Here is a 15573-nt window from a genome sequence, read left to right on the forward strand (position 1 = left end):
ACGTTCAGGAGTTGTTTGCAACCGCTGCTGCATTATACCTTGTCTACCTTTATTATACTATATCCTTGTTACCCTGGTATCCGCTAGTCGAGTCAATGCTTAGCTGGCTTAGACCGGTAGAAGTCGGGTGATTTCCTGTCACCTGCGAGCTATAGGTGGTTACCTGGATCTGCTTGGATGACTATGAAGTCATGGTATAACTAAGTGTTAAATGAAGTTGAGACCGGACGGAGACTTATAGAGTTTTGGACTGTAGTGCTTTCCGTCTATGTCGATTAAGGACCGACCGTTGTTGGGCCTCGAGTCATGTTGAACGCATGCCTTACATTTAGCTGGCTGGATAAAGTACATTCCGACCGCAAAGCTGGGAGATTATTCGGGCCGAGTAGATTGCCCGCAGCGCACTGTGCCGGAGCAGGTGTGGTAGGACACGGGGGCGAGATGATAAGACCAAAGTGCAGTCGGTCGGCCCCCGGGTACATGTGGTTCCTAGCAAACTCGAGATACCTGGATAGTTGACTCGGTGATCAATACCTCACTTTAGCGGGTGAGTGAGGTTTGTGTAAGGAATAAATCACCAGCTGGTTAGGAATCGATTCGAATCGCCATCGCTCCTGGATAGTGAGCACTTGACTTGAGTGACTTCATCGTAGTAATGTTGATGGAACACTTGGACAGTTATAATGAATATGACATTATGGAAGTTGTTTAATGATCATTGGTTATCGTTATCTGCTTAATCATATGTTTGCTCTAGTATAGGTGCAAATCTAGTCGACGGGTTAATAATAATTAACTTGACAATAATGCTTTTGAAAAGGGGTCTTGAAATGCTAAAAATGCTTCTTTTTGCAAATGAGTCAGCTACCCTACTATACAACCTTCATAATCCTTGGTGTCACTTATTTTTCGGTTATATCGGGTAAGTCTAGCTGAGTACCTTCTCATACTCAGGGTTTTATTCCCCTTGTTGTAGATAGGCAGATGTATTATGGCTACTGTATCAACTGCCTTTATCCTGCAATGGGTGATGCTTAGGACCATGGGTATGGTCATTCCTTACGTCTCGTCTGATGCTTTTGTTGGAGATGATTATTCGCTGGCACTGTATTTGAACTCCGTGTGAGTGTGTGTGGTTTGAACAAATGGCTTCCGCTACTTTTATCCGAACTTGTTTTGTAATAACTATATTTAGACTCTGATGTATCTGAGATGCAAAATTTTATGTAATATGTGATGGTGACCGCTAAACTTATTACGATCTTGGCTGGAATGGAAGTTGGTTTGAAATCCTTCGTGATTTCACGGACTACCGGGTTATATGGGCTTAAGTTTGCTAAATCATCTGCTCTGGCGGATGATTTTCTTACTTAATTTCGTATAATTGGTCGGTTCTGTTACATCTACCACTCTCTTGTATTTCATTATACATTCACTTGGATAGAGCTAGTGGTAGTTAAGACTAGATAGTGTATTATTTAATTGTATTACTCTCACTAGGTTGATCACCTAGGTGTATAATAGTGACATAGCTTTGTTGTGATATACTAGAGATCATAGAAAATATAATTGGGTAGGTGGCTTGCAACCCCAAGTATAGTGCTAGCGCAAAATTCGCTTCGCCATCTTATTGACTAATTATTTGTCTTAATGTTGTTGTAGAAAATTTTAATAGGCTATTCACCCCCTCTAACCATTAGGACCTTTCAATAGGTTTTGCTAAGGTGGAATTAGAGGCCATAGTTTAGAGTAGATTTTTAAGTTGCCTAATTCACCTCCCTCTTAGGCGTCTTGGTCCCTTTCAAAGTCAAACAAGGCTGCATAGTATCATAGGAAATCTCTAGGGGTTGCCCATACACAGCACTAGAGAAAGTGGCATCAGAGAAGCTCTGCATGGGGTCTCAAAGACCTACCGGATTTTTCTAGTGGTGGTGACCACATGTGTACTAGAGAGCGCAGTGTAGCAAATAAAGTTCAACAGAAAGTTTAGAGTATCACTAGAATTCTTCGATGACCAGAATAGGGAGTGTTGATATTTATTAATGCACACAGATAAATCCGCAAGCGTACAGATACTGCTGTAGCTTTCACCTGAAAGTATTCCAAGTATCGTATCCACAAGAAAACATGTGAGACTAACTACGGTCTAACTTAACTAGGGGTAGCAACAAGGTTAGGATAAATAGAAGCGTAGAGAGGATTACTAAGGTTCTCTAGCTCTGACTTGGGTAAGCTATGTCTTCTACTATTTAACTAGGGACATTACTTAAGGAAAAACACCAGCAGTGGATGCTTTCCATAATAACCAGGCCCTACTTGGCCTACAAATGGGAGGTGGACTATAGATGATTCAATGAGGGTATAAGAGTCACCCTTATGAGCTACCACCGATCTAGAATATAGGGTGCATCCACGATTAACCTAAGTCTAAGCACCACGCTTACACTTATGATTAATACTTTACTCCCTCTAGAACAGGAATAAAGCATCCAAAAGAGTCGTGAACCTGAAGAACAATATAAATAAGATGCTTACTTGAATCAGAAGTTGATTACCAGAGAAGTCTCAGAAGCAAGCTCAAATAGAACTTGAATCCACCAACATACAAGCCGTAGAGAGAGCACCAATAGGCCGGCATCTCCTCCAAACTCTTCCCTCACTCTCTATCTCACTATTTCTATTTATAAGACTAGATCCTACGGAGGACTAATCTTCTCTTGATAGCTGGCTCGATTATGAAGATATTAATTAGTATTTCAGGGATGACTCTAGGGAGGGGGTCTAGGGCTATATATATAGGGGGTAGCGTCAATTCTAGACCCTTGGATCAAACCGACTTGAATAAACGGTGTAGATACGATCTTTAAGGCGGTGGGAAACCGACGTAGTGAGGAGGGGCTGCCCCATGGGTCCCATAGGCCGATTATCTTCACAATGAAACATGAGTTAAGGCCAACACGAATGATTTGTTCCAGAATAGAGTGTTAGACCATGCTGATCTGATTCAAAAACAATTAATGACACTGGAGGGAATGTCATTCAAGGTGATAATAAAGAGGACTACTCAATAGTATATTTCTAACCTGGATATGGTTATATTTATTTATATGTATCAAGATTACAAAACATACCACTAAAGTATGCATACATTAATATAGGTAAGGACAAACCAGACATTTATTATATCATTGTCCATGCCTCTATATAAGGCCCTGTTTAGTTTCCAAAATTTTTTGCCTCCTACAGTAAAAGAGCATGTTTGGACACATGCATGGAGTACTAAATATAGACGAAAAAAACTAATTGCACAGTTCTCGGCAAAATCGTGAGACGAATCTTTTAAGCCTAATTAATCCATGAAAAGCCTTAAAGTGCTACAGTAACCACATGTGCTAATGGCCGATTAATTAGTATCATTAGATTTGTCTCGCAGTTTCCTGATGGGTTCTGTAATTTATTTTTTTATTAGTATCCAAAAACCCCTCCCGACATCCTTCCAACACATCCGATATGACACCCAAAAATTTTTACCTCCCCAACTAAACACACCCTAAATACTACCATCTAAGGAGCCTATCAAGGACCACATTCTAGTAGAAGCACATTTGCAAGTAGTTCTTCCCTCAAATCATGGCAGCCTTCGGACATGGCACAATGGGGAATGTGTGCCTTATAGTTGCTCTTGTATTTGTCATGATTATACAATCAACATCATTTCCAACAACAGTTACATACATACTTTTTGATACGCAATATATTGAGCTCACAAAATACACTAACCAGTAATTTGCAGATGATGTATGCTGTGATGTGCTACGACAACGATGTGTTCCTAGAAATTGTAATATCCACCTATGTCGAGTGTGGAGAACACCAATTCAAATATGCCTTTTGCAAGAGGACTCCTCCTTTTCCTGACCATTGTTGCTGCCAAATAAGTGCTCTACCACCAAGCGCCTAAGTCCAAGACCCCAGAAGCCTAGGGGTTCTACTTAAATAATAATATTTTTCCATTACTGTTTTCTTGTTTCAACAATATCAATTAAATAAAGATGTATTTGGCTAACTTGCTCTTGTATGTAATGTGGCCCATTTACTTGAAGGAAATGCAACAAAGATGTTCTAACTATATAACCATTACAACATGACTATATAATCGCATTAATATATAGGGTTATTTTCCTCACGGTACCTAATCCATGACATGACGTCCTTGTGAAAAAAACTATTGTCATACAAGATGTGTCAACACCTTCTATGGCAAAACAATAGAATATCATAGATTTGGTGAAGACCACATTTTCATGGAAAACAATTATGATGCTCGCAATCTTCATAGAAAATGTCATAATAATGCATAAGGCTTCAACACATGGACGATAACGTGGCATAGATGACATGGCAAGTGACTTGTTAGATGATGTGGCACGTATGTCGTAACAAAATTGATTGTCATAAGTTACCTTGCCCCATATGGCATGAGATTATTTTTTTCATCCTACTTATTTGGGCTGAGACCATGTAAAGCCCAATTGGTTTGGGTCGAGCTGATTGCAGCCCATTTCTTGTTAGACCCATTTTGTTTCTCAGATTGTTGACCATGCACATTAGTCACTATTGGATTCTTATCACGGATTTAGACTTGCAGAGCAAAGTAAAGATGAGTCCATACAACTTTAACTTGAAGAAATAGAACAAGTTATAAGCACACCAAAAGAACCAAATCTAGCAAAAATGTAAGACACAAATGTTAACAGGAAATGACTTTATGATCTTAGAAAGATCTTTGAAGATATCCGGCTTTAATACAAAGTTGTGCTGCCGTCCTAATAAAAAAAAAGAAAAAGAAGAAAAAAGGTGATGCGACCTTGCTGTACCGTGTACCACGGAGCCGCCAGTCCTAGCTTTGGAAATCAACCACCTCATCCGTCCGCGCGTGCGCGTTGGCACAAAAGTCCCTCTCCCTCCCCTCAAAAGTCAAAACCCCCGCCGCGGCGTTCCCCCTCGGCATCTCCGGCATCCGTTCGCCATGAACGATGCTGCGATCATCTCCCGACTCGGCCTCGCCACCTCCGGGTCGGGGGGCGGGTCCCGCGTGGACTGCCGGCCGCCGACGCCGGCAGTGGTTTTCACGGCGGGGCCGATGGCGCGCTCAGTTGCGGTCGCCGCCGCCGCCTCCTCTTCTCCGGCGACCGGCGGCGTGGCGCCGGTGCTGCCCCGTTCGAATCACTCGTAAGATCTCCGTATCTCTCTTTGAACTTCCTGTGGAATCTTGTTCGCGGGACTAAGGGGAGGACGCAGGAGCCTTCTCCAATCGGTTTTTTTTCCCCTTTCAATTGATGTAATGTGTCGTTGTATTGCGCGGATGGGACTATGTCGTTTGTGAAGAATTTAGCAGAACTAGTTTTGTAGACTGCCAGAAGCCAGATTATTGTGGATCTTGGCGAGATTTGCCAGATGGATTGTGCTGACCAGGTTGTTATGTTGAAATCTTGCATTGCCGTCCCTAACAAAAACGGAATTTTGGTAGTGCTTTACATGATTATACAGGGCGCATGAATTGTTAAGGAAAATAGTTTCAGAGATCATCATCTTTTAGTAATTCTGGAAGGGGCAACACATTTTGGTGTTGATCATTAGTGCAGTGGGGGTATCAAAGGCATCGGTTACATTATGATGATCATATTAATATGAAAATTAAAAATCCTTGTACCTTTGGTCTGGTATTGTTTAAGAAAATAAACAAATCAATATGCTACTGTTTTCGTTATTGTGCCATACATATAATGTAATTTGATGGTCTTGCTACTAGTATATGATTTAGATTCACAGAGTAAGTTCAAACACTAAAGAAATGAATTGGGTTTTAGATAATATAACCAACAAAAAGCTAGATTTTTATTCACATGACAAATGGAATAGACGGATGATTGCATTTTGTGAGAGTAAAGCATGAGCTTATGCTGTGGGATCTATGTTTTTCATTCTCTTTCCAAATTGTTAGTTATATTGCAAATATGGGTTTGAGTCATGATTGTTTCTTTTCTTTTCTTTTTTTAACTTATCACTATTCTTTAATGAAATGACCCGCAGCTCTCCGCACTGATTGTGAAAATAAAACTCAATTGCTGATGTAAAACTCTAGAATGTTGTAGTGGGATCAATAGTGCAAAGAAAAGGCATGTATAATACAAAAATGCTAATTCAAATGGTTGGTAAGATACATTATGGCGTGGCACATTTTTATACCTTAGGAAAAACATGGATAATCTGCCAAAATAATGAATGCTTCTACTTTCTACACTTTATTGTTGATATACTTTACCAATTGGCACCAATGGTCCTATTGGAAAACATGTAGCAACCAGTTCTTGCTTTAGTTTGTACAGATCTTTATGTTGGAAAAAGTGTAATATTTTCACTCATAAAAAGAAGCTTTCAGGATCAATAGTGAACTCATGAAACATGTTTATTTTCACTCAAATAAACAATGAGTAATCTTCCATGTTTATTGAATTTTTGCTAAAGCGATGTAAACTATAATACAACTTAAACCTCTATTTTTCTTCTCAAGTTCAGTTTGATCAATATCAATTGAAAAAACTATTCTCTGTTATATGCTATTTTAGTTCTTTTCTTCCAGGAACCTAGGGAACAACTAAACAGCGAAGTAGCATGCTTAAACTGTAAGTGTTGTAGATAGTTCGATCCTGTGGCAAAGTGCTATTAAGCATATACAACTAATTATTTATTATTAACAACGTTTACTGCAGTTTCTCACTGATGTGCCTTGATGAACTTTCCTTAATTTGTAGGGTTATAAAGCGTCACACGCTATCAATTTTTGTTGGTGATGAAAGTGGGATGATCAATCGAATTGCTGGGGTTTTTGCTAGAAGAGGATATAACATCGAGTCATTGGCTGTTGGGTTGAACAAGGATAAAGCATTATTTACAATAGTAGTGTCAGGAACAGACAAAATATTGAACCAGGTTGTAGAGCAACTAAACAAACTTGTTAATGTCATAAAGGTTAGTCATTTTCCTGTACCATTTGACTTATGGAATGATTGATAACTAATATGCCGTGAAACTCATTGCTTGTTGGTCTGTCCTTATTCTGTTCAATAGTGTATCTTGTACTCATAGCTTAATATTTGGATTAATAAACAGGTTGATGACTTATCAATGGAACCACAAGTTGAAAGAGAACTTATGCTTATAAAAGTAAATGCAGAGCGAGAAAAGCTACCTGAGGTACAAACATACACATCTTTCAAAATGTATCTATTGGCCCAATTGGATCTCAGACTCAGATCTGGAACTATCAGAGGGCAGCTTGGCCCTTGGCCGCTAGGATTGAATGGAAATGCAATGGCTTGTTTTTACAATGACACTCCCTTGCCCTTTATAGGCAAAGGGGATTTCCACTTGCTACAGCATATTCTAACCGCTAAAGTGGATGCTGAGCATATTGCTAACATTAGGTTTGGAAGCCAAGGAAAGTAAAAAGTGTAGGAAAAGTAAGATACAAGTGCTTTAGCACTAGGCTTATCTATCAGTCTCCCTCTAAGCCTTGTGCCGAGCACTGGAGGTGATCTGTTGTAGCCCAATCCTCTCTCTCATCTCCTGGAACTGACTTCCCCATCGACTTGGTGAGAATGTCAGCTAGCTGATCAGTAGTGGCAATGTGGCTGGCCTTGATGCTTCCGCCCTCCAAGCAATCTCTGATGAAGTGGTACTTGATGCGGATGTGCTTGCTTCTTTCATGGAAGACAGGGTTCTTAGCCAGAGCTATAGCAGACTTACTGTCCATCTTCAGCTCAACCACATCCACCTTCCTGTCAAGGAGCTCTGCCAGCATCCTTGACAGCCACAGCGCCTGTGTTGCGGCAGTGGTGGTGGTGATGTACTCCGCTTCACAGCTTCAGAGGGCCACCATCTTCTGCTTGAGGGATTGCCAGCTGACCAAGCAATCACCGAGGAAGAATATAGTCCCGGTTGTGCTCTTGCTGGTATCCACATCGCCGGCGAGGTCGCTGTCGCAGTAGCCGACGAACCGTGCCGTGTCGGGGGCCCTTCCGTAGTGAAGACCGTAGTCGAGGGTGCCCGCCACGTAGCGCAGGATTCGCTTGACGGCCTGCAGATGCTCCATCGTTGGCCGCTCCATGAACCGGCTTATGTACCCGACGACGAACGTGATGTCCGGCCGGGTATGGACCAAGTAGCGCAAGCTCTCGATCAGCCGCCGGTAATGGGTTGGATCGACCTCCTCCGCCGTGCTCTCCCGACTCAGCTTGAACTTCTCCATCGGGGTGTGGGCCAGATTGCAGCCTGTCATGCCGCCGAGCTCAAGGATGCGCTTGGCGTAGTGGGCTTGGCGGAGGGCGATCCCGCTGTCGTCTTGGCGCACTTCGACGCCGAGGTAGAAGCAGAGGAGGCCGAGGTCACTCATGTCGAACGCCTTCTTCATCTACGCCTTGAACACCTCCACCTTCTGCCCTTCAGCGCCGGTGATGATGAGGTCGTCGACGTAGACGCCGACTAGTAGAACGTTGCATCCGCTGCCCCGCCGGTACACCGCTGCCTCATGCACGCTCTGCTTGAAGCCCATCTTCTTGAGTGTGGCGTCGAGCTTCGCGTTCCAGGCGCGCGGTGCCTGGCGCAGGCCATAGAGTGCCTTGCGTAGGCAGTACACCTTCCCCCTCTTCTCCGGCGACGGCGTAGCCAGGTGGCTAGCGCACGTAGACATCCTCCTTGAGGTCATCGTTGAGGAAGGCGGACTTCACGTCCATGTGGTGGACTTGCCACCCCTCTTCAGCCGCCAGCTCGAGGAGGACACGGACTGACTCCATACGTGCCACGGGGGCGAAGGCGTCGTTGTAGTTGATCCCATCCTGCTGGACGAAGCCGCGTGCTACCAGCCGCGTCTTGTGCTTGATCACCGTGCCCAGCTCATCCTTCTTGAGCTTGAACACCCACTTTAGGGTGATAGGGCGGTGGCCGTCAGGCAGTTTTGCTCGATGGACTTGAGCTCTTGCTCCATCGCCGCCCGCCACGCCGGATCACCCTGCGCCTCAGCAAAAGTGGTCGGCTCACCGGCGTGCGTCAGATGAAGCTGGGCGAAGAGCCTCTTAGGCTGGTCCGGTGAAAACTGGTCTCCGAAGATGCTTGCCACCATGCGGTATCATAGAGGCTCATCGTCGTGTCGTAGTAGGCGTCTAGGCGGTCTTCATCGTCCTCTAGCGGTGTGGCGTACTCGACCTCCGGCTGCCCTACGTGCGCGGGTGTCGCAGCGGGCGAGGTAGAAGACGCCGAGGAGGTCGGCTGGTACGCTGGAGAAATCAGCTGCAATGCTGTAGAGGTCGGAGAGGTCGGCTGCGGTGCAGGAGAGGTCGGAGCTGCTGCCTATGGACTACCGACCACCGCCGATGGGATGCCGAGTTCCCCTGGATTTGGTGATGGCGAACGAGGCGGAGTTGGTGAAGAGGTCGGTGCTAGTGATGAAGACCAATACGTCGATGAAGATGCACCTTGTGCTTCCTCAGCACCTCCAGCCCACGCGTACTCGACGGTGAAGTTGCGAAACGTGGTCGCCGACCCGTCATCCATCGCCTTGTCCCATGCCCAGCCGCGTCCTTCATCGAACACAACATCGCGCGCCACGCGCACGCGACGTGTCGCCTGGTCGAGCAAGCGGTAGGCCTTGGCCCCCTCTGCGTAGACGATGAAGACCCCCGGCAAGCTGCGATCGTCGGCAGGTTCAGCTCTTGACGAAGGCAAGGCAGCTGGAGACGCGCAGGTAGTTGATCGCCGACTTGCGACCGTGCCAGGCCTCATACGACGTCTTGCCGTCGAGCGCACTGGTCGGAGAGCGGTTGAGCAGGTGTACGACGGTCATAACGGCCTCTCCCTAGTAGACCGTTGGCATGCTGTGCTGCTTGAGGAGCGCGCGCGCCGCTTCCACCACCGTCTAATTGCGGCACTCGACCACGCCGTTCGGCTGCGGTGAGTAGGGCGCGGAGTAGTGGCTTAATCCCCTCGTCGGCGCAGTACGCCGCGAACTCAGCTGCCGTGAATTCACCGCCGTTGTCCGTGCGGAGCACACGGAGCTTGCGGCCGTACTCCGTAGCTGCCTGGTGGCGCTTGATGGCGTCCGCAGCTGCCGCCTTGGAATCGAGCAGCACGACCCACATATAGCGAGTGGCGTTGTTGACGAGCAGTAGGAAGTAGCGCCAACCTCTAGGAGTGGCCGGTGACACTGGTGCGCAGAGGTCGCCGTGGACCAGCTCGAGCTGCTCGGTGGCGCGGTAGGAGGCTTCAGCTTGGTCACCACATAGGTGTCGCAGAGCTGCTCGATGTGGTCGACGCAGGGCATGCCGCGGACCATCTCCTTCTTGCTGAGCTGCTTCAGGGCTTCGAAGTGAAGGTGCCCGAAGCATTCGTGCTAGCGCTACGCCTCATCAGCCCGGTGCGCAGCAAGACAGAGGGGGTGCGCCACCTATACATGGAGCACATAAAGGCGGTTGCTTCCCTGGTTCACCTTGGCGAGAAGACGACAACCTCTATCCCAGATGCGCAGCACACCGTCCTCAATCTCCACCCGTGAGCCGTTCTCGTCCAGCTGCCCGACACTGATGATGGAGTTCTTCAAGGCCGGGATGTAGTACACCCCGGTGAGAAGACGGTGCTCCCCCGTCTTGGCCTTGAAGATGACCGAGCCGACGCCCTTGATCTCGACGGCGGAGGCATCACCGAACTTGACGGAGCCCTTCACACGGGAGTCCAGGTCGGAGAAGAACTTGCGCCAACCAGTCATGTGGTGCGTCGCACCGGTGTCGAGGTACCAGCTGTCGATCTTGTCATCGGCGGCACCTTTGCCGTGGAAGGCGTGGGCGTGCGGTTCGTCGAGGTGGAGCTCGGCGGAGCTAGCTGACCTGGAAAGGGGAAAGCTAGGACCTTTCACCCCCTCCCCTGTGTCTTGCTGCAGCTCGACGCATCCATGCGCCAGGAACAGGGTAGCATCCTGCTCCTTTGCTTGCGCAACGTGAGCCTGCCCACTGCGTCGTGGAGGAAGGCGGTAGTCCTTGGCCCAGTGGCCAGTCCTACCACAGTTGTTGCAGGTGTCATCCCGGGTGGCCTTGCACTCGCTGGCGGCGCCGCCATCCGCCCTGCAGACCTGGCCTCGGGGTCCCTTCTCCTTGTCGCCGCGTGGACACCGACGGCGCTCCTTGGAGTCGGACGAGCCGGATCCTTCCTCCTTGTCGAAGGCGCGCCACTGCTCCATCGTGTACAGTAGCTTGCCTCTGGCGGCACCCTGCTCGGAGTCCAGCGCCTGCTCGCGGTCTTGCACCACCTTGAGCCTTCCGGTGACGTCCTCGATGGTGAACTGCTCGAAGTCAAGGAGCGTCTCGATCAAATTGACGATCTGCGCGTACCTCTTCGGCATGCAGTGGAGGAATTTCTCCACTGCGCGCTCCTCCTTGAAGTCGGTGTCGCCGTTGCGCGCCATCTGCTCCATCAGATTGGTAAGACGAAGGGCAAAGTCCTCGACTTGCTCACCAGGCTAAAAGGCGAGGCCTTCCCACTCCCCTCGGAGGCGCTGTAACGTCGCCCGACGCACACGATCTCCGCCGAAGCATGCCGCGGCGATTGATTCCCACGTCAGCTTTGCCGTAGCCTTGTTAGCGAGGGAGGCGCCGAGCTCGGTGGGGACGGCGGCGCACAACGCCTCCAGCGCCCGGCGATCGTCGTTGTAGTTGACGCCGCCGACGTGAACCGCTTCCCACAGCCGCTGGGCCTGCAACTTGACCTTCATCAGCAGGCTCCACTCGTGGTAGTTCGACTTGGTGAGCATCGTCCACGACATTCCTGCTCCGGAGTTGCGGTAGACCGTCTGCAGCACCGGGGAGCGGCCACGCCGACCACGCCGCCGCTTTAGTGACGGCGACTGGCGGCGGCGCCTGACCGGGCAACGCGATCCTCTGGCTGGCTTCGGCTCCCGCTCCATCTCGGTGCGCAGTGCTGCTGCCAGGCCGTCTCGGCCGCTGCCTCTGCGGCAGCAAGGCGCGTGGCGCGATCGTCGGCTCTGGCACCCGCGGCGGCGCGCACTCTCGCGATGTGGCTAGCGGTGGACATGGCGCTCGCTCACTCAAGAACCCTCTCTGCTCCAACCAGATTGTTGGTCCGATTGGATCTCAGATTTAGATCTGGAACTAACAGAGGGCAGCTTGGCCCTTGGCCGCTTGGATTGAATGGAAATGCAATGGCTTGTTTTTACAATGACACTCGCTTGCCCTTTATAGGTAAAGGGGCCTCCCACTTGTTACAGTATATTCTAACCACTAAAGTGGATGCTGAGCATATTCCTAACACTAAGCTTAGAAGCCAAGGAAAGTAAAAAGTGTAGGAAAAGTAAGATACAAGTGCTTTAGCACTAGGCTTATCTATCAATATCTGCACTTGCCATGTAACTCTAAAACTGAACATTAAATGTGGATCATTTTTTTGTATAGAGAAATATGAAAATTGACAACAGGGACATTACAGATCAGGTCTGTGGACCTGTCACTACTAAACTTTGTTGTTTGGCTGACATCTCTAGTTGTGAATGCAGATAATGGGTTTGGTTCGCATTTTCAAAGCAGAAGTGGTTGATCTTTCAGACCATACACTAACTATTGAGGTAATATCTTTGGTGTGTCTTGACTCAGAGATTACTCATGTTGTCCTTCTTATGGTTCTTTGTGGTTATGTTAAAGGTAACTGGAGATCCTGGAAAGATGGTTGCAATACAGAAGACTCTGAGCAAATATGGGATCAGAGAAATTGCTAGAACTGGCAAGGTCATTCTTGTTCAGAAAATAGTGAAAGTATATCGTGATCTTGTTCTTTACTAGACCTAATGAACATTTGTCTTTTAGATAGCTTTGCGCCGTGAAAGAATGGGAGAAACTGCTCCGTTTTGGAGGTTCTCTGCAGCTTCTTATCCTGATCTCGAAATGGCAATACCTTCAAATTTCAGGCAAAACACTGGTGTGAGGGCAGTCGATCAGAATCCAGATGAATCTTCAGGGGTAGGAAACCACAATTGTGATCTGACAATGACTTATGTATGATGTGTGCTTTAGCTTCTCGTCACGGTTACGATGTTTTTGAACTGATATTTGCCTAGTTTTATGCTTCCTGTTGATTAGCTTCATGTGGACAATTGGTTCATCTCCTTGAATTGGTTTTAGTTGGTGTTCTTTCTGTTGAATTGGGTACTAAGTAGTAAGTACAACTCCATTTGTCTTTCTGAGGAAATTTCTTATTGCTATTGATAGTTTAGTAACATTAGTCCCTCCAATGTGAACCTTGTATGTGTGCACATGCACATGTTGTCATTTATATATTTTCCTATTTGCACATATCTGACATTGCAGTCAAATAGCACGAATGCATTACTTAATTTGTTTTTTGGACTCTTTAAGTATTTTGGCAGTATCATTAGTTACTAGAGTAAGAAAATACTCGCACATTCTTTTTCTTATTGTTGTCATGTTTTCTGGAATACTTTTTATCATCCTCACACTGTTGGTTTGAATTTTGAATGAGTTTTTTATATGTGCTTCTCTGCTTCTACCCAGGGTGATGTTTATCCGGTGGAATCTTATGAAAGCTTCTCATCAAGTCAAATTCTGGATGCTCATTGGGGTGTTATGACTGATGGTGATGTACGGTCTTGTGTTCTATTAACTTTGAACTGTTTGGTGCTAGCTAGAGATGATCTACATCTATAGTTGTACTCATTTCACTAGAAGCTATTGTGTTGTTAAAAGTTAAAAGACATGACCGCATGAGTACCCATGAATCCAAATTTGAGACTAGATATATAACTAAATTATGGTTCACAGTGAAGAATCTAAAATACAATTACTGCAACTAAATTTAACTATTTATAAACTAAACTAGCAATTTCTTATTGCTTCAGCCAACAGGGTTTTGTTCACATACTCTATCAATTCTTGTGAATGATGTCCCTGGAGTTCTCAATGTTGTAACAGGTGTTTTCTCCAGAAGGGGCTACAATATTCAGGTTGTACAAACCAATTTAGTATTTTATGCTCCCTTTATTTTGGTAATTGCATAATCCAGTCCTTGCTAAACAGTAACCATCACTTTCCCAGAGTCTTGCTGTTGGTCCAGCTGCAAAAGAAGGAACTTCTCAGCATCACTACTGTTGTTCCCGGAACTGATGAATCCATTGGCAAGCTAGTACATCAACTGTACAAGCTCATTGATGTTCATGAGGTAAAAATTAGCATTGCAGTTTGCATGATTGTTATAGAAGTCGTGCTGAAAGTCATTTTGGTTTCTCAGGTCCAGGATTTTACTCACTTACCATTTGTTGGAAGAGAGTTAATGATCATAAAGGTCGCTGCAAATGCTACAGCTCGAAGGGATGTCTTAGATATTGCTCAGATTTTTGAGGCACAAAAAGTTGACATATCAGACCACACGATTACACTACTGGTAACTATTATTGAAAGAATGTTTACTGGCACTTACCTCATGTAGCACTCTAATATCCTTCCAAAATTATGACAATTTAATCTACTTGTATAAAATCCTTGGGACAGTAGAAACACCATATGGTTTATCATTGACTTCATCATGTAGTTATGATCCTACCATGAAGTGACATAGTATATTTATGTTAAAAGGTAAAATAAGGTCAGCTACTGAAATTTTTAGCAACTGTCCATTGTAGTTGTAGAAGACTGATTCAAAATTTATATATTTTTTTTTGGCTTGACCAATGATTTTCCCCTTTGTTTTTGATCAATACGCATTCATACTTGTACCAATTTCTTTAATCAATAATGTTTCCTTGGTGCCCATGATTAGTGAGCAATAACCTTGTTGGCATATGCAGCTCACCGGAGATATTGACAGAATGGTTAGATTGCAGAAGATGCTGGAGCAATATGGTATCTGTGAGGTTTGTATTGACCATTGAGCTTCTAATTCACATTCTATGTCTACCATTAGCCCATTACATGCATGACCCATGAGCAAAATTGTCCAAGTTTTCTATGCCATGTAGCACACATCACTGGATCCAATGCTAAAGTGTGATGAGATGCTTGATGCATGTGCAGGTTGCACGGACAGGACGGGTGGCTCTGCTCCGTGAGTCTGGAGTTGACTCCAAATACCTCCGTGGGTTTTCCCTCCCTCTGTAATTCTCCACTTGTGCAGATCGACATAACACTCCACGATTCAGATCGCACGGCCATTTTTTGAGTTATGAGCATGGAAGTGGAGGAATATTCAAAATCCTAGGTGAGAACTGTAGGACAATATATTGTCTGGGTTGCTACGTGCTAATGCTGTTAAGCTTCTTGCTTATGCAAGTATCACGCAGCACATGGGGAGAAACCATATCCGGGGTCCAATATTTTCATTACACAGGTTGTATACGTATCCTAGTTGAAGGAAAGGCAAGATATATTCGGAGAAACCATATTGCCCAACTAATGTGCTGTTTGGTTTGGGATTTTGGGCCGTAAGCCCGTAATCAATTCGCAC

At 46.0% G+C, this 15573-nt stretch overlaps 1 protein-coding gene and 1 pseudogene across 1 annotated transcript; one reads left to right on the plus strand and one right to left on the minus strand.

Annotated features, from left to right (window-relative positions):
* Positions 1-4932: 4932 nt before the first annotated feature.
* LOC136481728 (acetolactate synthase small subunit 1, chloroplastic-like) lies at positions 4933-15307 on the plus strand (annotated as a pseudogene).
* Positions 7833-8690, minus strand: LOC136481729 (uncharacterized mitochondrial protein AtMg00810-like). The gene has a single exon (XM_066479041.1). It carries the CDS (start codon positions 8471-8473, stop codon positions 7928-7930), a length of 546 nt encoding a protein of 181 aa, XP_066335138.1. The 5' UTR covers positions 8474-8690; the 3' UTR covers positions 7833-7927.
* Positions 15308-15573: the final 266 nt, after the last annotated feature.

Source organism: Miscanthus floridulus, chromosome 9 (genome assembly GCF_019320115.1).
Source record: "Miscanthus floridulus cultivar M001 chromosome 9, ASM1932011v1, whole genome shotgun sequence".
NCBI classification, from domain to species: domain Eukaryota; kingdom Viridiplantae; phylum Streptophyta; class Magnoliopsida; order Poales; family Poaceae; genus Miscanthus; species Miscanthus floridulus.

What these genes read in the sequence shown, in the direction of transcription:
- LOC136481729 (XM_066479041.1), bottom strand. Translation starts at nt 8,473, where the DNA reads ATGAAGAAGGCGTTCGACATGAGTGACCTCGGCCTCCTCTGCTTCTAC.